The 23,362-nt window shown below is 38.6% G+C and overlaps 1 protein-coding gene across 5 annotated transcripts in view; it reads right to left on the bottom strand.

Moving 5' to 3' along the window:
* Positions 1–3,983: 3,983 nt before the first annotated feature.
* The window catches only part of GSTCD (glutathione S-transferase C-terminal domain containing), a 127,925-nt gene continuing 108,546 nt past the window's right edge, over positions 3,984–23,362 (bottom strand). For 4 of the 5 annotated variants that reach the window (XM_043438304.1, XM_043438306.1, XM_043438307.1 and 1 more), the window contains exons 9-12: positions 16,516–16,649; positions 14,800–14,830; positions 9,095–9,164; positions 3,984–5,765 (exon numbers count right to left, since the gene is read on the bottom strand). In XM_043438304.1, the coding sequence (XP_043294239.1) occupies positions 5,629–5,765; positions 9,095–9,164; positions 14,800–14,830; positions 16,516–16,649 (372 nt within the window). In that variant the 3' untranslated portion in view covers positions 3,984–5,628. Of the gene's footprint in view, positions 5,766–6,047; positions 6,105–9,094; positions 9,165–14,799; positions 14,831–16,515; positions 16,650–23,362 lie in introns of all 5 variants that reach the window. The other variant, XM_043438308.1, reaches the window with a different exon arrangement.

Below are 23,362 nucleotides of genomic sequence, written 5' to 3'. Positions count from 1 at the left end.
ATAAAAATTAAAAAATAAAACAACTCAGAAATGAATACATATATAAATATATACAAAGAATAAACCTTTACTAATCTTTATGTAAAAGGTGAAAGTACTAGATGAAAAATGAGCCAGAGATATGTACACAATTCTTGGTCTTAACACAAGAGGTCAACATATGTGTTGATTAAATGAATAAATTGATGAATAGGCAGAATTTAAATGGCCAGTAAACATGAAGAGTATGCAACTATGTGAATATTGTCAAGAATGAATATAAAAACAAAATAGGATTTTGACCATCACATTGGCCAAGATTAAAACAAAATTCTGATAACACCTATGTTGGTTATGGGTGGCGGTGGTGGTTTAGTGGCTAAGTCGTGTCTGACTATCTGTGACCCCATGGACCGTAGCCTGCCAAGCTCCTCGGTCCATGGCACTTCCCAGGCAGGAATATGGGAGCAGGTTGCCATTTCCTTCTCTAGGGGAACTTCTCCAAACCAGAGAGTTGAACCTGCTTGAAAGGTGGGTTCTTTACCACCAGTCACAGGGAAGCCCCGGTTAAGGGCACAGGGATATAATCTACATCCCTAGGTGTGTAAACTCACACCTTACTGAAGGAATACCTGGCATCATATAGATCAAGCACTTGAACAGAGGAGGCAGAATTTGCAAACCTGAAACTCCTTTTAATAGAAATTTCTCCAACCTCCGATAACAATACAAACAACTCCTTTGAGTGTTTCTTTCTGGAAAATTCCTTTCTGAAAGTAAGTATGAAAAGTCCAGGGACTTCCTCGGTAGTCCAGCATTGAGAACCCACCTGTCAATGCAGGGGATACAGGTTTAATCCCTGGTCCAGGAAGATACCACAGGCCACGGAGAGCGACTAAGCCTGAATGCCACAAGTACTGAGCCCATGGGCTGCAACTACTGAAGCCCTTGTGCCCTAGAGTCCATGCTCTGCAACAGGAGAAGCTACTGCAATGAGAAGCCTGCACACCACAACAGAGAGTAGCCCGGATTTGCTGCAACCAGATTCAGACACTTTCTAAACTGGAAGATGCAATGGGCTTTTCTTTCTGTTTACTTCTTCCTTCCTTCTTTTCCTTTTCTTCTCTTTCTCCTTCAACTACAGTGCTGATGGTACATTGTTGTTTGAAATTACCTGCAACCTCCACCTCCACCAAAGGTTTATATATGTATCTCCCCACCTTAAACTCAGAAGGGGCTATGTAATTTGCATTCGTCAACAAACTGAGGGAAGGGAAGTATAAGGGACCTGAGCAGAGTCTTTAGTAGGTGGCTGATAGTGGGCCGTGTCTTTTCTTCCTTTGCCACGAGACTAGCTATGTTCCTGGTAGAGCCTGCTTGGTCAGACATGATGATAGTGTAGTCAGCACTAACTCGGATGGATATGTAGTATAAGCAAAAAAGACATCTTTCTTGTGTAGAACTTCAAAAGGTACCATTGGTTGTTTCAGCCAATCCCAAGAGGATTGTTGAGGAGCCTGAATTTGAATAGTCTCTCTGCCAATTACAGGTTAAATTCAAACCTAGGTCTGTTCGTACTATGAAACATTGGTCTTAGTTCTGTAAGATGGGATTACTAATGGTGGCTACCCTTGAGGGTCATTATGAGGATTGAATGACTTTAAAAAGAGACTAAGTTATTTGTAAAGGGCTTAGAATAGTACCTAGCAAATATAGTATTGTTGTTTTTTAGTTGCTAGGCTGTGTGTGATTCTTTTGTCACCCCATGAACTGTAGCCCACCAAGCTCCTCTGTCCATGGGATTTCCCAGGAAAGAATGCTGGAGTGGGTTGCCATTTCCTTCTCCAAAATATAGTACTAGTATTTGTTAAATAAATCCATGTGTGTGTGTGCACACAACAAAGTCTAGGAAGGAATATGATATAGGATTAATAGTTACCTTAAAGTGTTTCCTCTTTTTGTTTATCTACATCTTTTAGTTTCTCCCCAGCACACATGTAATTCTGATATAATTCTAAAAATCTATTAAAAATCTACTTTGCATTGAGAGTTTTTTTTTTTAATTGTACCTAAAAATATGTATGTTTTATTATAATTTCATTACTTCCACAGGACTGTATCTCTAATTGTGAAAATCAACAGGAAAACAGGTGTCACTATGTGGAAGTTCTATTAATGCCAATTTTCTGGAACCATGGAGTAGGCAGCACTTGAAGCCAAATTCTTGAGAAGGAGGTGAAATAATTATCATCACATGCATTTTATTTTGCATGCACGGCCTGAAAATACTGTTTTCTAATAGAACTGAAATTTTTTTCCTTAAATAAGATAAGGTTGTTTAGTCATTAATAATTATATCCCTGCTTCTCTGGGCCAGGCTCAAAAGTCAATAAACATTAAGCTCTGGCTTCTAATATTACCACCATGGCAGGAGACAAATTAGTGAGGAGTAGCATTACTTTTGATGGACAGAGGTAGGGGTGAGACCAGGTCACTTACTCAGATTGCTGTCATTGCAACAGCCTTCCTATTGCCTGCCTCCAACTCCTTTTATTTGCTTTGGCTGAGGAGAAATCTTGGCAAGAATTTACACAGAAAAATCATGATCCAAGAGCAATTGTTAATACCCATGTCTAGGACTGGCCTCAGCCATCCCAGCTGGAAAACCTCAAGGAGAGAGCATCAAAACTATTGATATCAAATCTAAAGCATCTACATTGAAAATTATGAAATACTACTGAGAATTATTAAAGAAGATCAAAATGCATGGAAAGGCACATTATATTCATGGATTGTAAGATTCAATATTGTTAATATGTTCATTTTCCCTAAATTGATCTAAAGATTCCAGGCAACACCAAAAATCTCAGCAGGCCTTTTTTTTTTAAAAAAAAAGAAACTGATAAGCCAATTAAAAATTTATATGAAGAATAATGGATTTAGAACAGACAAAACAATCTGGAAAATAAAAAAAAAATTGGAAGACAAGGTACCTAATGTCAAGACTTACTATAAAGTTCCAGTAATCAAATAGATTAATGGAACAGACTAGAGAATTCAGAAACAAACACATACATATACATCAGCTGATTTTCAACTGAAGTGCCAAGTAAATTCAATAAGGAAAGGTTTTTAAACAAATGCCCCTGAAACAACTGTATGTTCCTCAAAGCCTACCTGTATAAGTGAATATTGATTTGAGATGAATCACAGACCTAAATATAAAAAGCTGGAACCATAAAGTTTCTATAAGAAAACATAGGAAGAATTTTTATAATCTTAGGATAAGTAAAGATTTATTAGAGAGGACACAGAAAATATTAACTATAAAAGGAAAATATAGATAAATTAGGCTTATTAAAAATTGAAACATTCATTATGAAAATGAGTAAGTAAACCACAGACTGGGAAAAAGTCTCAGTACACGACAAAGGACTCCAGTTCAGAATACACGATAATAAAAAAACCCAAATTACCTGATTTTAAAAATGAGCAAAAGACCTGAGGAGACACTTCTTCACATGCCAGTTATCAGAGAAATGAAAATTAAAACCACGATGAGATATCATTTCACATCCACTAGAGTGGTAAAAATTTTAAAAACTGACAACATCAAAAGTTGGTGAGGATGTGGAGAACTGGAGCCTTAATACATTGCTGGTGGGAATATATTTAAAATGGTACAACCACTTTGAAAAATTTTTTTGGCAATTGACATTCACTTCCTCAGCAACCCAGCAATTCTACTATTGGGTATTTATCCAAGAGAAAGAAAAATGTATGTTTACAAAAAGGCTTGTAGAAGCATATTCATAGACCTCATTCATAACATCCTCAAAGTAAAAACAATCCATATAAACACAAATAGGAGAATGCATAAACACATTCTGATATATTTATATAATGAAATAACACTTAGGAATAAAAAGAAACCACTGATACACACAACAAAGTGGATATTTCTCAAAAAATACCATGTTGAGCAAAAGAAGCGAGACACAAAAGACAGTATACTAAATGATTTCATTTACATGAAGGACAAACATAGGCAAAACAAATGTAGGATGACAGAAGTCAGAGAGTGGTTGCCTTTTGGGTGGGGGAAATTGGACAGAAAGCAGATGAGAGAATTTTCTGGGCTGATAGAAATCCAATATATCTTATTTCTGGTGGTGGTTGCACAAACTGTATTAACTATACTTAAGTAAGAACACTTAAATATTATGAAACCGAATACTTAAAATCTGTTATTTTACTGTCTGTAATTATACCTCAATTAAAAAAAAAGACATTTCAGGATAAAAGAACATGGTATGTTTATAGGTGCAAATGACTAAGATACTCAGGGCTGATGGTTGCTTCTTTTATTTAATTTTAGCCTAGAAAGCAAGAGTTCAAACCCCTGTCCCTGTAATAAATGATTCCTGTGTTTTAATTCACAGTAATGAAAGAGTTATTTATGAAAGCCCTTTCTCATTATGATATGTGTCATACAGGGGTTGAAAATATCAAAATCGATGAAATAAATTTTATCTCAAGTGGAATAACTCGGGACATGTAAAAAAATAATCAGCAGCATGTGAGAAAGGACATGGCAGCTGGTTTTAAAAACTCTGGCTGGTGGAATAAGAACAATGTGAGTGGGGAGAATTACTCAAATAAGCCTCTGTATTCTATTCCTTCTACCTCCAAGTTACATTCAGCAAGTTTTGCCCCCCCAAAAATTAATAAAAAATGATTGGTATCTGAAAAACAAACCCTGGGACCACACATTATTTTACGATATAAAGAACTTAATTAATTCATGAACCTTTCTTCTGTACCATGATTTACTCCCACAGGCAAGGCACTGTGTCTCTTGCAACTCGTCTTTACATCCTTAGAAGAATCTAGGCCAGGATCTTGAAATTAATGGATCTGCAATATTTATTGACTTGAATTAATAAATCAATGTACTGACTAATTAGTTAGAATTTAAGTCCCAATTACATGTTCTTGTAATGGGAAATTTACCAAAATTATTTTATAATATCTTCATATTAAATGTTTTGGTTAAACCAGCAATGATCTCATTTGGTAATTTATGAGAAGTATATTTAAAAGGAGTATCTGAAATGATATAGAAGTCCAACTCACCCCAGCTTAAAAATACAAGCATACTGTAACTATCTGACTGGGTTTTTGAAAAAAAAATTATTTAAAAAGTACAATTGCTAAAAATATAAAAAACAAAAAAACCCCACTGAGTCAAGTTTTGGTCTCCATTTGAATCTCTAAATGGTTATAAGAGTGTGAGTTAACTATTTTGCACTGAACACCACACTGGCAAGATCAGAAAGGCTGTGAGATGAGAAGGAAATTGTTATTCCAGTGATGGAACCTCCTCTCCTGAGTATCACTCTGCCAGCAGCTGAGACTTCAGAGGATTCTCACTGTGAACACCAGCGGTCCTTTAATCACACATTACAGGAGCATTTGTGATGCTTTGCAGGCAGCCCTCCTCTAAGACTTTCCCGCTGCGTTCTTTCCTGAGCACAATAGGTTCAAGATGGCTACTGCTGTTTCCTAGTTATGCCAAGGCTCTCCCGAATGCCACCGGGCTTTTATCACGGAGAGGGATGGCAAAACATCAAATGTAAATATCTTGTTCTAAATGGGGACTCCCACGATCATGTTATTTTTGGGAGAGCAGCTCTCTGGCTCCATGGATATCACTTGAACGGAGTAGCCACGTTCTTCTGCAGCTCTTGCTCGATCCAGATCCACCAGGCACATGCACTGTTTTCCTGAAATATGTAAAAATGGTATCAAGAGATGCCCTTCAGCTAACAGTGCACAGTCAGTTTGTTTAAGGGGCTCCACACAATGACAAAATCTATTATGTAGAATGTTTGCCCCCAAGTCCTGTTTGGTCTCTTTCAATTTAATTCTTGATCAGTATGGAGAGAAGACAATAACAAATGTAAGACAATTTCACAGATTTGTTGCTGCTAGTAATTTAAACAACATTAACCTTTTAAGATGTATTTATAAATAAATCTCAAATAAAAAAACTACAAATTTCCTACTTTGGTAAAAATCCATGTTAAGACCTTTTCTCTTCACTCTCTATGAAAAGACATTATCTAAAAAAAAAAAAAAAAAGAAAAGACATTATCTGCCATGTTGTTAAAAAAAAAAAATCTGTCTTTAAGAATGTCCAAAATAACATCCAGACAAAGGGATACTTCAAAGACATATTATATTTTGCACTTGGAGTTTTTAGGATACAATGAAGAAATGAGAAATAGAATATATTTGAGAAAATTCTCAATTATGTACTGATTATTTCAGGTGGATATGTAACACTGAGTGTAATATAATCTTAATTTAATAGAGTGCCTGCACCCCTATGAAACAGTGGTATTCAATTTTCTTTCTAATCTTGGAAAACAAAAGAGGAAACCTGACTGGCAAGTTAAGCAGTTATTTTGTGTCCTTTGGCAAATGCAAACTTCTATTTCAAAGTAACTAGGGAGAAAAAAAAAAAAAAAACTGATTTGAGGTTGAATACATTCAAAGCTAAGGTTTACTTTTACAATTTCAATTTCTTTAAATTCAATATATAAACTTTTTCATCCTCTTGGAAAAAAAAGGTTATTGACTATGCAGAACTTCATTCATTCCATTTTCTTCCTCAACGATTATAATAAGGCCTACACCTCATTTTAAAATGATTTGTTTGAATGACAGCAGAAATTGCTAAGTTAAAACAGCCTTAGAAGTGAAGGCATAACTGAAATAGAAAAGTTCTTCTGTGGAAGACATGAATCCGCTCAGAAAAACAGAGGAAGGTGAAATCAGTAGCTAAGAAACTGACAAGGAAAGATTCAAAATACTTTGTACATTTCCCTTAAAAGGCCCCATGCCAAAAAGGATGGACTGTGATGGAAACATTATAAAAAGAGATGTCTAGAATTCCATTTAGGCTAAACGGCCCCTTCTTCATCAACAGCTGCATGACTGTCATTCTTTTTTTTCCTTAAAATATTGTTCCCCCTTTAAGACATCTGTAAATGTCCCCTCCTCCACCCCACCTACTCTTCAATTTAAAATGAAACATTCTCTGTCAGAATGGGATGCTCTGCATTCCTTCAGTACCCACCCTAGGTTTACACTGCAGCTCATTTACCCTTGGCTTTGATCCCAGTCTGGTTAATTTTTCCTTTTGCATTACATGGAAGGGTCTCTTGTTTTTACATGTTGAAGAAGTGTCTTCACAACTGAAATTCAGTTGTTGGTAGTCTACCTTTTAGGGTCTGGACAGCTTCCTCAAATGTTTACAGAACAAAAGTATGGCTTGTGCCAAGAAGAGAAGTAGAATTGATGGAGTCAGTGACTTTGAACCTGACTTTCCCTCCCTTCATGCCAGCAATCTTGCCAAAGGCTCCTCCTCAACTCTAGCAATCTCCCTTCCAGCCACTCCCTTCTCATTTGATGCCTAAAACATCAACAGGTACACCCCCACCCACCACACCAATTATGCTTTCATTGAGTCTAGTGGAGTTGTAGCAAATGTAACTTGACATATACGTGTAAATTGTATCTCTCTCTCTATACACACACACGTATATATATATTTGACTGTGCATTTAAATATGCATTCAGCTACTCAAAATGTGGGGATGGGAAAAAGGAGGAAGAGGGAAAAAGAATCAAAGAGGGAGATTGCAAGCTTCTTCCATATGTTCACGCCCCAGGGTGTGAGACAAAGAAGGAAACGCTTGTCCCTTCAGACTCAGGTCTCAAATGCCTCTCCAACCATGCTGCTGCTGCTATGCTGACTTGGACTTTAGAGTTTACAGATAACTTTTTCGCGTACAATGTGGTCTCTGAATGCAAGCTAATTACTACACCCAGTGCTGGGCCAAAGAATCAGCAATCTGTTTTCTGTTCCATCATGACAGTCTTCAATGGGTGGCCTTTTGAATCATTTTTAAGATTATTTTGACTCCATTAGATCATGTTAAGCCCGAATTTTGGAACCTAACCTTCCAGTAATGACACTCTGTCACTGATGGTCACTGCAAAAATGGAGCTTTACATCTAGAATCAAATAATATGGGTTTACAATGTGGCTTCACCATCCACCGGTCCTGGGCAAAATTTTGCCCCAGTTCCCTACCTGCAAAATGTGAATAACAGCACATATTCCACATGTATTTTTATAAGAATTTACTGAGATAGTGGGTGGAGGACATTTAGCTCAGAACTAAAATGTGCAATAGCTGTTAGCTGCTGCTGCTAAGTCGCTTCAGTTGTGTCCGACTCTGTGCGACCCCATAGATGGCAGCCCACCAGGCTCCCCTGTTCCTGGGATTCTCCAGGCAGGAACACTGGAGTGGGTTGCCATTTCCTTCTCCAGTGCATGAAAGTGAAGAGTGAAAGTGAAGTCCCTCAGTCGTGTCCAACTCTTAGCGACCCCATGGACTGCAGCCTACCAGGTTCCTCTGTCCATGGGATTTTCCAGGCAAGAGTACTGGAGTGGGGTTCCATTGCCTTCTCCTGTTAGCGGCTCTTATCTTTCTAAATGTGATTTCTCTTTCTAAAGCAAAGTCTTGGATAAATTCATTACTTAAACTTGAAAGACTATTTTTCTTCCAAGTTAGGTAATGTTTAATATTACAAATGTCAAATAAATTGGTCTATGATTAATATTATATAAGTATATTTTTTCTGCGAAAGAAAACATTATCACACTTGTTTATACATTTTGTAATACATCAATTTTGGTATGCATAGTTGATTTTTCCATCTTTAGTATTTTCTTCTATGGCTTTTGAGAGATTCTTCAGTTTGTTTGTAACAGTAAGAAAAATATTTAACATAAATCTACTCAATGTATGAACACTGAAAATACATTTGGAAGTATTAATGTTAACAAAAAATGGGGTAAAATATTGTTATAGTTAGAGCTCTTTTCAAGATGGATTTTATTCTGGGAAAAACAACTTTAGTATCTCACTGATAAATGGACCATATAGCGGTTTCCCACTTTCCCGTATGGAGTTGGTCCATTCATTCCTAGGCATCGTGGACATAATCTACGCAACAGCTGCTCTGTGAAAACACATACCTATGAGCCTTCGTTGGGGTGGAAGCTGGACAGCTGTCTGGTCTGCAAATCTGCACAGAATCATGTGTTCCTGAAAGAAAAAGCAATAGAATGTGGCTTTTTAAAAATCTTCTTTAAAGTTAAAAAAAAATTCACTTATTTTTCTGAAACTTTACATCACTTAATTAAATAAAGTGCTGCAGAGACAGCACTTTCAAAAGCAGCACATTTTCAGAAAACGGTACTCAATAACTTCTCTCCCTTCAAGTAGAGTGCTCTTCAGATGTAGTTCTTAAGAACAGATGCATGGAAGGTCCTCCGGGCTCTTTAACTGGCTGCTTTTAGCCAAAATATGGTTACAATTTGTGGTTATAATGTGTTAAACTCAAAGACCTAAAAGTCACTTATATTTCCCTTTTAATAAAATTTGAGTCTCAGGAACATGGCTCCAGGCAGATATTCTAAGTGGCTTTTCCTCCACTACAGGAAGGAAAGGGAGTACTCAAGAAGATCATGGCTGTGGCCTCTGTAGTTCTCCCTGTCCCCAGACAGTGCCGTCCCTGTCCCCTTCCCTTCAGCTGGTTCCCTCAGAGGAAAGGAGGCTGGCTCCCTCCCTCCTCTCACTCACTCCAGAAGGCTGCAGGAAGTGCATCTATTTAGATGCACACAGATGTGCTTAGCACTTCCCCGGTGGTACTAGTGGTAAGACATGAGATGTTGGTTTGATCCCTGGAGGAGGGTAGATCCCCTGGAGGAAGGCACGGTGACCCACTCAGGCACGCAGATGCACTTTACATCAGACTGTAAAGGGGACTGGAAAGAACGGAAGGGACATTATTGCTTCTGCTTCACAATTTTAGGAAAGATTACCTTAATGAAGAAGAATAAGGCTTTAAAGGGAGAGAGAGGGGAAGGGTCTGACCTACACTCTTAAATCTGCAACTACACAAAGGTGAGTGATTAGTTAGATAACTGCAGTGCTCCCATGACAACTGTTCATTCGGAGCAGCTGTGGTTTCCAAATGTGTAAATGATCTTATGGACGGAGGTTCGTGACATTGTACAGGAGACAGGAATCAAGACCATCCCCAAGAAAAAGAAATGCAAAAAAGCAAAGTGGCTGTCTGAGGAGGCCTTACAAATAGCTGTGAAAAGAATAGAAGTGAAAAGCAAAGGAGAAAAGGAAAGAAATACCCATTTGAATGCAGAGTTCCAAAGAAGAGTAAGGAGAGAAAAGAAAGCCTTCCTCAGCAATCAATAAAGAAATAGAGGAAAACAACAGAATGGGAAAGACTAGAGATCTCTTCAAGAAAATTAGAGATACCAAGGGAACATTTCATGCAAAGATGGGCTCAATAAAGGACAGAAATGGTATGGACCTAACAGAAGCATAAGATATTAAGAAGAGGTGGCAAGAATACACAGAAGAACTATACAAAAAAGATCTTCATGACCCTGATAATCACGAAGGTGTGATCACTCCCACTCACCTAGAGCCAGACATCCTGGAATGTGAAGTCAGGTGGGCCTTAGGAAGCATCACTACGAACAAAGCTAGTGGAGGTGATGGAATTCCAGTTGAGCTATTTCAAATCCTAAAAGATGATGCTGTGAAAGTGCTGCACTCAATATGTCAGCAAAATTGGAAAACTCAGCAGTGGCCACAGGACTGGAAAAGATCAGTTTTCATTCTAATCCCAAGGAAAAGTAATGCCAAGGAATGCCCAAACCACTGCACAATTGCACTCATCTCACGAGCTAGTAAAGTAACGCTCAAAATTCTCCAAACCAGGCTTCAGCAATATGTGAACCGTGAACTTCCAGATGTTCAAGTTGGTTTTAGAAAAGGCAGAGGAACCAGAGATCAAATTGCCAACATCCACTGGATGATTGAAAAAGCAAGAGAGTTCCAGAAAAACATCTATTTCTGCTTTATTGCCTATGCCAAAGCCTTTGACTGTGTGGATCACAAAAAACTGTGGAAAACTCTGAAAGAGATGGGAGTACTAGACTACCTGACCTGCCTCTTGAGAAACCTATATGCAGCTCAGGAAGCAACAGTTAGAATTGGATATGGAACAACAGACTGGTTCCAAATAGAAAAAGGAGTACGTCAAGGCCGTATATTGTCACCCTGCTTGTTTAACTTATATGCAGAGTACATCATGAGAGTCCCTTGGACTGCAAGGAGATCCAACCAGTCCTTCCTAAAGGAGATCAGTTCTGGGTGTTCATTGGAAGGATTGATGTTGAAGCTGAAACTCCAATACTTTGGCCATCTGATGCGGAGAGCTGACTCATTTGAAAAGACCCTGATGCTGGGAAGGATTGAGGGCAGGAGGAGAAGGGGACGACAGAGGATGAGATGGTTGGATGGCATCACCGACACAATGGACATGGGTTTGGGTAAACTTCAGGAGTTGGGGATGGACAGGGAGGCCTGGTGTACTGCGGTTCATGGGGTCGCAGAGAGTTGGACACGACTGAGTGACTGAACTGAACTGAAACGATCTTACCTGACAGCTTAGCAAACTCACTAAACTCAGATCTATCATTTGTCTCCTTGGGTTTTTGGACATTTAATTTGAGGACTTAATTTTTTCTAAAGGGTTATTCTGATTACCTTATTAATAAGTTTTTGTGAGAAGCTGTCTCTTTTTGAAGGGTTACTTTTGTCTCAACTTTAACACATTGAAAAAAACCACTTTAATGCTCACTATAAAATTTAGTGGTAATGGGTAGGATAATAATAAAATGATTCAAATGAATAACTTTTATTAAGGTCCTGTGAACTGGCATAAACAAAGGGGAAGAAGAAGAGTTTATAACTGTATAATTGGAAGAAAAGGTAAGGCAACGCCTGCCCTTTGTCCACATTGTTTATAAATTAAGATTCACTTTACGTAAAGACAATGTTGCGACAATCAGAACCGCACATGAGGTTCATTTCCCTTGTCCTGATAAGTCTCACTATATTTTATTGGAATTATCTGTGTATGTGTTCTTCCCAGTAGAAGTTAAATTCTGAAAGGGGAAGGTCCATAGGAGGTACTCAGTAAGGGTTTGTTGGCTAAATTGAACTGTGGAGAAAAAATACTTCCAAAGTGACTCAAGATAATAGGGCACTCCGTCCATCCGGTTCTGCCTGCCAGGCCACCCACCGTGGTTAAGAAGTACTGAGATATCATCTTGCAACAGCATGCAAGAGGTTTAAGACTTCGTAGTGCATTCTCTCTTAAAAGATACTCAAAGGGTGGGTGGGGCGGCCAAGCAGATTTGGGGTGTGGGAGGAAGAGGAAATAAACACAACTGGGGTACCAGGGAGTTTTATGTTCTCTGGAAGTGCCTGGGTGCCCTGTGTCTTCTGACTCTAGAAATTTTAGATTTCTTTTCCCAGACAGTGAGGCTGTGGCACCCGACTTTTCACTGCCCTAGGTTTTTTACCTAGCATCCTAGAGGAGGGATTCAAGCAAGGGTCTAGTCTTTGTTCTTTGTTTATTCTTCAGTTCATTTTTTATTTTATGGCCTTTGGCGAAAAAGATGAGGTGTTTTAAATATTATGAAAATAAAGTTCCTGAGGTCCTAATGTTTCCCCCAAAACCTATAGTTCCCTAGAATATGAAGATTTTAAATCCAGTAAGCAAAGATGAAATAATTCTGGTTCATGCATTCTGATGAATGCATGTACACTCAAGTTCTGTACTTGGATGGGTAGGGGTGGGAGAGTTGGGAATGGGGGAGAGGTAAGGGGAGGATGTGGGGCAGAAGACAGAGCTAGAGATGGGTGTTAAAGAGTTGTAAAGTAGAGGTGAGGGAGATATAGAGGCCAAGGTAGAAGAAATGAGCATTTTTAGGTTACTCTATCTCACAGTTTCTCTGTTGGAAGGGGAAGAAGGTAAAATTCCTAGAAAGCAGGGGCTGGTATATAAAATGAGACTGAGATTGCATATTTTTAGTGAGTCTGTGCAAGAAGTGGAATTAACCAAACAAAGAATACAGACTAATTTATTAGCTTTTAATGGGATTATTTGTATATTTCTCTCAAATATCATCATTTCTTAGATTGTATTATGTCACATTATTGATCAATTAATTAGTTCACACTGATGGTCAGAAAGCTGCAAACTGTTTTGCTCAGACTGGTGACTCAAAACTATGCAATGTTCTGACTACTGTTGGAAGACAGTTCTCTATGGGTCTCTTGTGTTTCTTTACAACTTATGAGAAGAGGCACTGTCTTTGTTCCAGACCAGGGACTGGCAAACTATGTCTGGCCCATTGGCCAAGTTCAGTCTATGAACTGTTTTCGTATGGCCTGCAAATTAAGACGGGTTTTCACACTTTCAAAGAGCAGTACACCCGTAACAACAATCACAAGGACAATGTAGAGTACGTGGGAGATCTGCAAGTGCCCAGCAAAGCCTGAAGTATTTACTACCTTTTACAGAAAAAATTCGCCTCTGTTCCAGATAATCCTTTCAAAGTGAACAGTCTTGGAAACTATATAGACTTGGAACTCCCCTTCTCTCCCTCTGCAGAAAAAGGGAGGCATGCTTCCTGAAAGACTGCATCTTAAACATCCGGGCTCCCTCGCTCAGGTCTCTGTCCCTGTCATGCAATTCACTGTACATGTAGGGGTCAGCCGGCACTTTCTCTGCCGCCCTGTGGGAACCGGGGCTCAGGGAGTCACTGCGAAACTGATGTGACTAGTGACAGCCCAGCTAGTCCTACGCTGTGAGCAGTACTGCCCTTTGCCTCTGACTCGGGGCTTTCCTAGCTTCTGCTAGCATCCATGAAAGCTGTGCCAGGCCAACTTGTTAGCTTGTGAGTAGGGTCAGCTCTCAGACTTTCTGCAAATCTTGCCAGCTACTTGAAGAGTAATATTGACTGGCCAGAAAGAAAAAAAAATCTGCGTTAGATGCTCATGAGTGATTCAAGTGTACTAGATTATATACTCCATTAGAAATTTGAGAGGGAAAATATAAAGAAGGAATAAGAAGTATATGAGCAAAACATCTAGATCTTTTAAACGTTACCTTGTATGATAGTGTATGACCCTGCAATTCCACTGCTGGGCATACACACCATGGAAACCAGAATTGAAAGAGACACGTGCACCCCAATGTTCATCACAGCACTGTTTACAATAGCCAGGACATGGAAGCAACCTAGATGTCCATTGACAGATGAATGGATAAGGAAGCTGTGGTACATATACACAATGGAATATTACTCAGCCATTAAAAAGAATGCATTTGAATCAGTTCTAATGAGGTGGATGAAACTGGAGCCTATTATACGGAGTGAAGTAAGTCAGAAAGAAAAACACCAATACAGTATATTAATGCATATATATGGAATTTAGAAAGATGGTAACGATGACTCTATATGTGAGGCAGCAAAAGAGACACGGATGTAAAGTATAGACTTTTGGACTCTGTGGGAGAAGGTGAGGGTGGGATGATTTGAGAGAATAGCATTGAAACATGTATATTATCATATGTGAAACAGATCACCAGTCCAGGTTTGATGCATGAGACAGGGTGCTCAGGGCTGGTACACTGGGATGACCCTGAGGGATGGGATGGGGAGGGAGGTGGGAGGGTGGGTCAGGGTGGGGAACACATGTACACCCATGGCTGATTCATGTCAATGTATGGCAAAACCCACCACAATATTGTAAAGTAATTAGCCTCCAATTAAAATAAATTTTTAAAAAAAGTTACCTTGTATGATAATGTTTTCTTGAATTGTTCACTGAAATAGAAAAGAAAAATGAATTACTTAAATACCGAAGATTAAAGAGTGGAAACAGTCTTGGAGAAATTAAACTATAAACAAAAAATATGTATTTTATCTGAAGGGTATAATGCTAGCCTGAACTAAAAACAATGCCAGTTTGAAGTATCTTCATAAAATGACAAAAGCACATTATCTGTATGTGATTCATTTTAAAGAATTCCTTTTCAAAGACTGTTTATAGTATTAGAGAAGCACAACCACTTTTTTCTCTTCCTTGCATGGGTGCACACAGATTCAGGCATGTTAAAAACGTAGGTTTTATTGTTATTCTGAAGCAGAGGGGCTGTCCTGAGCTGTCTGGTACCTGGCCCTAGGGTGATCAAGGCAAGGGGACAGTGGGGCCTGGGAGTGCTCCCCTAATGACAAAGGGGGCAAGTGTCAGTAAGTCCACGGAGAAGTGGAAAAGTTGACAGACACTAAACTGAGACTTTAAAATCAGTTAAGTGAGACTGTAGACTGAACAACTCAAATTAACATATTTAATCTATCCTATATTTAACAGGCGTAATATGATCAGCTGGATTCTCAACAACCATAAATCAAGTGAAATGTCATGAACACCAAGAATGGCCCTCCACTAGCGTGCGTTAAGGGCTTTCCAGGTGGCTCAGTGGTTAAGAACCCGCCTACAATGCAGGACATGGGTTTGATGCCGGGGTGGGGAAAATTCCCTCGAGGAGGAAACGGCAACCCGCTCCAGTAATCTTGCCTGGAAAATTCCAAGGACAGTGGAGCCTCACGGGCTACATTCGGACGTAACTGAGCACGCATGCAGGTTGAGTTAAAGTGATGACAATGACAATGAAAATGTCTCCCTTTTCTGTGTGAGGTAAGTAAGTGTAAGTGTTAGTCGCTCAGTCGTGCCCAACTCTTTGTGACCCCAAGGACTGCAGCTCACCAGGATCCTCTGTCCATGAGATTTTCTAGGCAATGATACTGGGGTGGGTTGCCATTTCCTTCTCCAGAGGATCTTCCCAACCCAGGGATCGAACTCGGGTCTCCTGCACTGCAGGCACATACTTTACCGACTGAGCTATAGGGGAAGCCTAGGAGGACAGTAACTATGGCCATTGAGCTTGCAGCACCCCTGGGAAGAATTTAAACTATTGCTGTAGTTAACAATAGCTCATGTTTATTGAGTACTTACTCTGTGCCACTTCTAAGTGATTTACATGTATATCATTCAATTCTCATAAAAGCCCTGAGGTAGATATTATTATTATTAAGTAGATTGCCTGAGGTGAAACAATTTACAAAAGAATGAGAAGCCAATATCAGCACCCAGGCAGAAAACTTTCAGGTCCTGAGGACTTGACCGCTGCTCTCTATTGCCTCTCACAGGTGATGGTTTCCTCTGAGAAGTACCCAGAGGAGTGCTGCCTGCCAGTCACTTCCAGTCCACTTTTTAACTCCTCGACAGATCTGTTCTAAATTTCAGCAAGAGCTGGACCCAGGAGTAGGTATGGAGGGGCAGACATGGAGGAGATCCTCTCCTTATGCAGCTTAGAAACAATGCTTGCCACTGTGGAAAGAGGAAAGGAGCTGGAGCCTAGAATCTCATTGCAACTTTATATCAAAAGGGTTTTGGGTATTGATTTAACACCGATATTGATACCTTGTGGCAGAACACAAGATTTCACCTTTTTGGAAAATTAAACTTGGAGGTGTTCTGAATGAAACCGTAACAGCAAGGACATGTGACAAAGGAAGCCCGTGTTTTGAGGCAGTGTTCGATCACCATGTCTGTTGCCACTCCACACGCATGCAACGCCACCTGGAAAACAAGGCCAGACCTCAGCACTAAGATCTTTTTTAACTAACAGTGCTACTTTGTGCCATTAGAAAAAAAAAAAAAAAAAACTTTAAGGATTGTTCCTTAAGAGGTTTTCATAGTAGTTTAAATAGTTCTCATTTGGACATGCCAAAGGACTAATTAGGTATTCATATTAATTAAGAAAATTAAGCAAGAGGCTGAAAGATTACAAATGGAACATTTATAACAGAGCACAAGATTCATTCAATGGAAAAGCTGATGTCATATTAAACATGGAAGATTCAATATGTATGCAAGTCTATACTAATGCTCTTACTGATTGAAACTTTAGTTCAGTTGTGGCATCCTGGCAAGAACTCTACTTGGAAATCAGAATTTCTAGTTCAGAACTCTAATTGGCTGGGTGATCCTGGGCTGCTTGAAATTTAACATCTTTGGGCTTCAGTTTCCTCCACCATAAACTATGGTTAATAATACTGACACATCACAATGCTGTTGCAACACTAAACAGAAGTACATTTGAAAACACTTTTTCAAATGCCATCTGAATATATTCTCATCAGTGTTGTATAAAACTGATCAAATCATATTTATGTAGCTCCTTCTTATATTCATAGAATTACAATTCTTAACACTGCATGATGAATCGTGGGAAATATTCTTAAAGGGTTTATTTAGAAAGGAAAAACATTGTGGACTGAAGTCATGATTAGTGCATCAATAATTCATGAAAAGAAAAATAAGATGACTTTAAAATGTTTTTAGAATAAATGCCTTAAATATATCTATACTGTACCATTATCTAAAGTAGACAATTTTGAAAATAATTAGGCTTGTAAATAAGGAAAATTAGGACTCCAAAAGGAAATCAGATGTAGGGATCCTGAAAGATGAAGCATTTTGTCAGAAAAATGCTCAGATCTCATTCTGAACAGAGGCAAGTTGTACTGGATTATAATTGTCCTTTCCAGAAACAAACCTTTCAACTTCAGGGTAGGGAGGGGCTGAAGGGCTTTTAGGGTGAAGACAAGGCGGTTTTCTGGAAATTTCTGGATATTAAGTAGTGTAAGTCAGATTCCCCTTTTGAACTGGCAGACCAAAGACAAAGCTGTATTGAGAAGAGGAAAGCAGGCTCTCTGCTCTCAGCCCTGCTCCTGAATTCCCCCCTCCTTGCAGGCTTCCATCAACTCCATAGAGGTCAACTACCTCCGTGGTTGCTGTCAACCACTTCCCCGCTTCACTCTGCGAGTATCACCCAGGTAGGCTGCCGTCCAGTGAAGGGAGCAACAACTAATGGATAGGAAAGAACCTGGATTTTTTTCATCTGCCCACTTTTTTTTTTTTTTTTTGCAGGGTGAAATTCAGGCTAGTTCTTTTTCTCATTGAGTGGCTGGAGAAAACCTCATAGTAAAAATTATAGATGCACTTTCCCCTGGAGGGAGAGAACCAATAGTCTCCCCGAGCCCTTTGTGTGTTGGCAACTATGCTGGGTGATGGCACGCACATCCTTCTGTGCTCACAACAGCCCTGAAAGATTTTATTATCTCTGTCTGAGAAGTGGAGAAACTGAAGCTTGGGGAAATTAAGTATATGTTCTCAACAAAGCAGCTTCTGAGGGGCAGAATCCTGACCCCCAGCCTGACCCATGTAGTTCAAGGGTCAACTGTACTATGCTTACTCCTATATTGGCAGGGGGAGGAGAATGTATATAGCGTGGATATCCTGGACAAAGGAATGATTCATGTCCTGGGCTGGTTGGAGGACAGTGTATAATTTCAAATTTAGGAATTGGTTTGTTTTTTTTTTTGAATTTTCCACTTAATATTTCCGACCATAACTGACTACAGGTAACTGAAACCAAGGAAAGCAAAATTACAAAGATGGGGGTGGGGGAAATACTGTACACTCCTTCTGATTTTCTTTATCTCTACTATCTTCTGGAATTATAACACCATAGGGAACTAGCATATACTCAGTGTCTGCAAGATGTAAAAATCTCTACATAGTTATTTTTTCTTATTTTAATCACTTAATTCTTTTCTTTTCTTAAAATGATACTTTAAATAGATCCTTCTATGTCTCTTGCAATATCATGACAAGGTCGCCTAGACAGCAACCATTCCAGATGAACTCTGAATCCAGGTCTGACTCCGAAGCTCACAGGCTTTCCATTACATCATTTATGAAACCTAATTTCTAATTACATTTTAAACATCTGACTAGAGAGATTATAATATAATAAATAAAGGATAAATAGATTTATTAATATATACACTGGATAGATCTGACAACTGTAGAAAGAGCATAAAACATGAACTATGAGTACCTAATAAAGGTTAATGTGCTGGGGGAAAACACCATACTTAATCAACAATTAGTGGAGAACATAGCAAACAAGTGTTTCACTGCACCCCCAAATTCGGTATTGTGGTTCTCTGTAAATACACTGAATTCTAACAAAAGATAAAAACTGAATTGTAAAAGTATCTATTGGCCAAGGTAATGCACATTCCAAAGTATATGTAAGTATTATTGATCCAAGTAAATGCTGAAGAATTCAGGGACTATAAATTAAGGGCTTTTCCCTTACTTTTCCTTACTTGAATTAATCTATTTAATACATGTCCTAAAAATTCTAAGTATAACACATCCTATGATGTAAGCCAGTGAAATATAACTGAATAGCCAAGAAATTTCAAACCATGTATCTTTGCTACATGTGGTAGTAAATAAAAGAAATTAATCATCACTCACTCTTAGAATGTCTTTCAACTGGCAGCTTCTAAAAAACAAGGCAAGATTCTAGACAAAACTGATTGACTCTTCTCTAAGAAAATGTATGTTGATAAAGACACATATATTCTTTTAGAATATATTCTAAACACAATATTCAAAACACATATATTCTAAAAGAATATATGTTGGTAAAGACAGTAAGCCTATGCCTTATTCATACGCCCAAAACTAAGCTTGTGCTGGATTTATGATTTTACTAGGCATCCTATCCTTGGGGTTGTTTTTCTTTGCTTTGGGTTTTTTTTTTTTTAAGATTAATTTAACATTTAATAGTCTTTTCCTAGTCCAAATCACAGATACAAATATTGTATTCCCCATTTTACAAAAAGACCAAGTGGCTAGTCCAAGGTCATAAATGACGAAGACAAGATTTAATCTCAATCTCTCTAACACCATTATTCTAATTCTCTATGTTCCTTGTCTACTTCTTTCTTTAGATGTGAGGAACAAACAGGGAGTCACTCCAATCCCAGCTCTCACATTAACTTGCTACGTTTCTCTTCCCCAAGTGCAGCCTCAACTTTTGTATCTACAAAATGAGAAAGCTAAACTGAATCATCTCTAAATTTGCCTCCACCCAATCATGCTCTGAGCCACTGCTACTCAAAGAAGGATTCTTAACCAGATTATCTTAGACAGAAGCAAGCTTGGTCTCAATTGATCTCCTGTTCTCCCTCTTCAAAAACTTTCATGCAATTATATTATAGGTAATTGGCTTTAAAATTGAAATAATGCTAAAAAGGAGGGAATGACAAAAACAGTTCCTTGTTCTGTACACACTTCACTCCAAGAGAAAATCTGGTGAACAGATAATGCTTTTCAACTCATTGGTTTCTTTCCTGAAATCCATCTCTGTTTTTCTATACAATAAATGTATATTGCTTCTTTCAAATCAAAACTATAGTGAGGTATCATCTTACTCCAGTCAGAATAGCCATCGTCAAAAAGTCTACAAATAATAAATTCTGGAGAGGGTGTGGATAAAAAGGAACCCTCCTACACAGTCAGTAGGAAAATAAATTTGGTGCAGACACTATGGAGAACAGTATGGAGGTTCCTTATAAAACTTAAAATAGAGTTACCATATGATCCAGCACTTCCGCTCCTAGGCATATATCCACAGAAAACCATAATTTGAAAAGATACATGCAGCTCAATTTTCACTGCAGCACTATTTATAATAGCCAAGGCATGGAAGCAACTTAAGTGTCCATCAACAGATGAATGGACAGCAAAGATGTGAGACAGGGCCTTCCCTGGTGGTCCAGTGGCTAAGACCCCAAGTTCCCAATGTAGAGGGCAAGATTCAATCCCTGGTCAGGGAACTAGATCCCACATGCTACAAGTAAGTTCACATGCTGCCACTGAAAGATCCCAGATGCTGCAACGAAGATCAAAGATTTCAAGTGCTGAAACTAAGACCCAGCACAGCCAAAAAATAAACACATTAAAAAAACAACAGCTGTCTGCCCTCACAGTTCAGCAGAGGTTCTGACACCTGAGGGCAATTCTGAAAAACAAAAAAGAAGATGTAATGTATATATATACACACATTATACATATAATATATATAACATATACATATAATATATAACATAGATATGTTCTAACATATTATATATTAATATTATATAATGTATATGATATGTGTGATTAATATATCACATTAATAATATATTAGTTACATATTTTATATATATATATAACCTCCAAATTTTAGTTAAGTGTTCATGCAGTGTTTTTTATTATTATTTCTTTGTATATTAACTATATGTATAGTTCACTGCTAAATGTGCTATAAAAATTTTTTTTCCAAACATTCAAGACTTTCCCTGCACAAAAGTTCTGTAAAATGTTCTATGGTACAATTTTCCACTGTGTGAAAATTCTCAAAAAATTGGCCAGCTCCATTTTTCTTTCCTGAAGACATCTTTCCTGGGCATCTGACCTTTTACTAAAACCCGGATTCACAGCTTTCTAAGCCTAACACCTAGCTCTGTTGTCTGGTCCTGTGACTTTCCTTTGCCATCAGACTAAGAACTCCCTTCACCCATTCTTGTATTAGATACCACTTATTCCTTTTTTTCCATCTTTCATCCAGCCAAATGTGGAGAAACCCTTAAACAGTCAGCAAAAACAAGACCAGGAGCTGGTTGTGGCTCAGATCATGAACTCCATATTGCCAAATTCAGACCTAAACCGAAGAAAGTAGGGAAAACCACTAGACCATTCAGTTCATTTCAGTTCACTCATTCAGTTGTGTCTGACTTTTTGCGAACCCAAGGACTGCAGTACACCAGGCCTCCCTGTCCATCACCAACTCCCGGAGTTTACTCAAACTCATGTCCATGGAGTGGTCTAGTGGTTTTCCCTACTTTCTTCAATTTAAGTCTGAATTTGGCAATAAGGAGTTCATGGTCTGAGCCACAGTCAGCTTCTGGTTTTGTTTTTGCTGACTGTATAGAGCTTTTCCATCTTTGGCTGCAAAGAATATAATCACTCTGATTTTAGTATTGACCATCTGGAGATGTCCATGTGTAGACTCTTCTCTTGTGTTGTTGGAAGAGGGTGTTTGCTATGACCCGTTCTCTTGGCAAAACTCTATTAGCCTTTGCCCTGCTTCATTCTGTATTCCAACGCCAAATTTGCCTGTTACTCCAGGTATTTCTTGACTTCCTACTTTTGCATTCCAGTCCCCTATAATGAAAAGGACATCTTTTTTGGATGTTAGTTCTAGACCATTCAGGTATGACCTAAATCAAATCCCTTATAATTATACAGTAGAAGTGACAAATAGATTCAAGGGATTAGATCTGATACAGTGTCTGAAGAACTATGGACTGAGGTTTGTGACAATGTACAGGAGGCAGTGATCAAGGCCATCCCCAAGAAAAAGAAATGCAAAAAGGAAAAACGGTTGTCTCAGGAGGCCTTACAAAGAGCCGTGAAAAGAAGAGAGGCGAAAGGCAAAGGAGAAAAGGAAAGATATACCCATCTGAATGCAGAGTTCCAAAGAATAGCAAGGAGAGATAAGAAAGCCTTCCTCAGTGATCAGTGCAAAGAAATAGCAGAAAACAATAGAATGGGAAAGACTAGAGATCTCTTCAGGAAAATTAGAGATACCAAGGGAACATTTCATGCAAAGATGGGCTCAATAAAGGACAGAAATGGTATGGACCTAACAGAAGCAGAAGGTATTAAGAAGAGGTGGCAGGAATACATAGAAGAACTATACAAAAAAGATCTTCATGACCCAGAGAATCATGATGATGTGATCACTAATCTAGAGCCAGATATCCTGGAATGCAAAGTCAAGTGGGCCTTAGGAAGCATCACTATGAACAAGGCCAGTGGAAGTGATGGAATTCCAGTTGAGCTATTGCAAATCCTAAAAGATGATGCTGTGAAAGTGCTGCACTCAATATGCCAGCAAATTTGGAAAACTCAGCAGTGGCCACAGGACTGGAAAAGGTCAGTTTTCATTCTAATCCCAAGAAAGGCAATGCCAAAGAATGCTCAAAAATGTGTACAATTGCACTCATCTCACAAGCTAGTAAAGTAATGCTCAAAATTCTCCAAGTCAGGCTTCAACAGCACATGAACCATGAACTTTCAGATGTTCAAGCTGGATTTAGAAAAGGCAGAGGAACCAGAGATCAAATTGCCGACATCCGCTGGATCATCAAAAAAACAAGAGAGTTCCAGAAAAACATCTACTTCTGCTTTATTGACTATGCCAAAGCCTTTGAATGTGTGGGTCACAACAAACTGTGGAAAATTCTGAAAGAGATGGGAATACCAGACCACCTGACCTGCCTCCTGAGAAATCTGTATGCAGGTCAAGAAGCAACAGTGAGAACTGGACATGGAACAACAGACTGGTTCCAAATAGGAAAAAGAGTACATCAAGGCGGTAT

The sequence above is a fragment of the Cervus canadensis genome, chromosome 19, assembly GCF_019320065.1.
Source record: "Cervus canadensis isolate Bull #8, Minnesota chromosome 19, ASM1932006v1, whole genome shotgun sequence".
Taxonomy (NCBI): domain Eukaryota; kingdom Metazoa; phylum Chordata; class Mammalia; order Artiodactyla; family Cervidae; genus Cervus; species Cervus canadensis.
The sequence above is the reverse complement of the archived record's forward strand: the minus strand, read 5'-3'. Positions and strand labels throughout refer to the sequence as shown.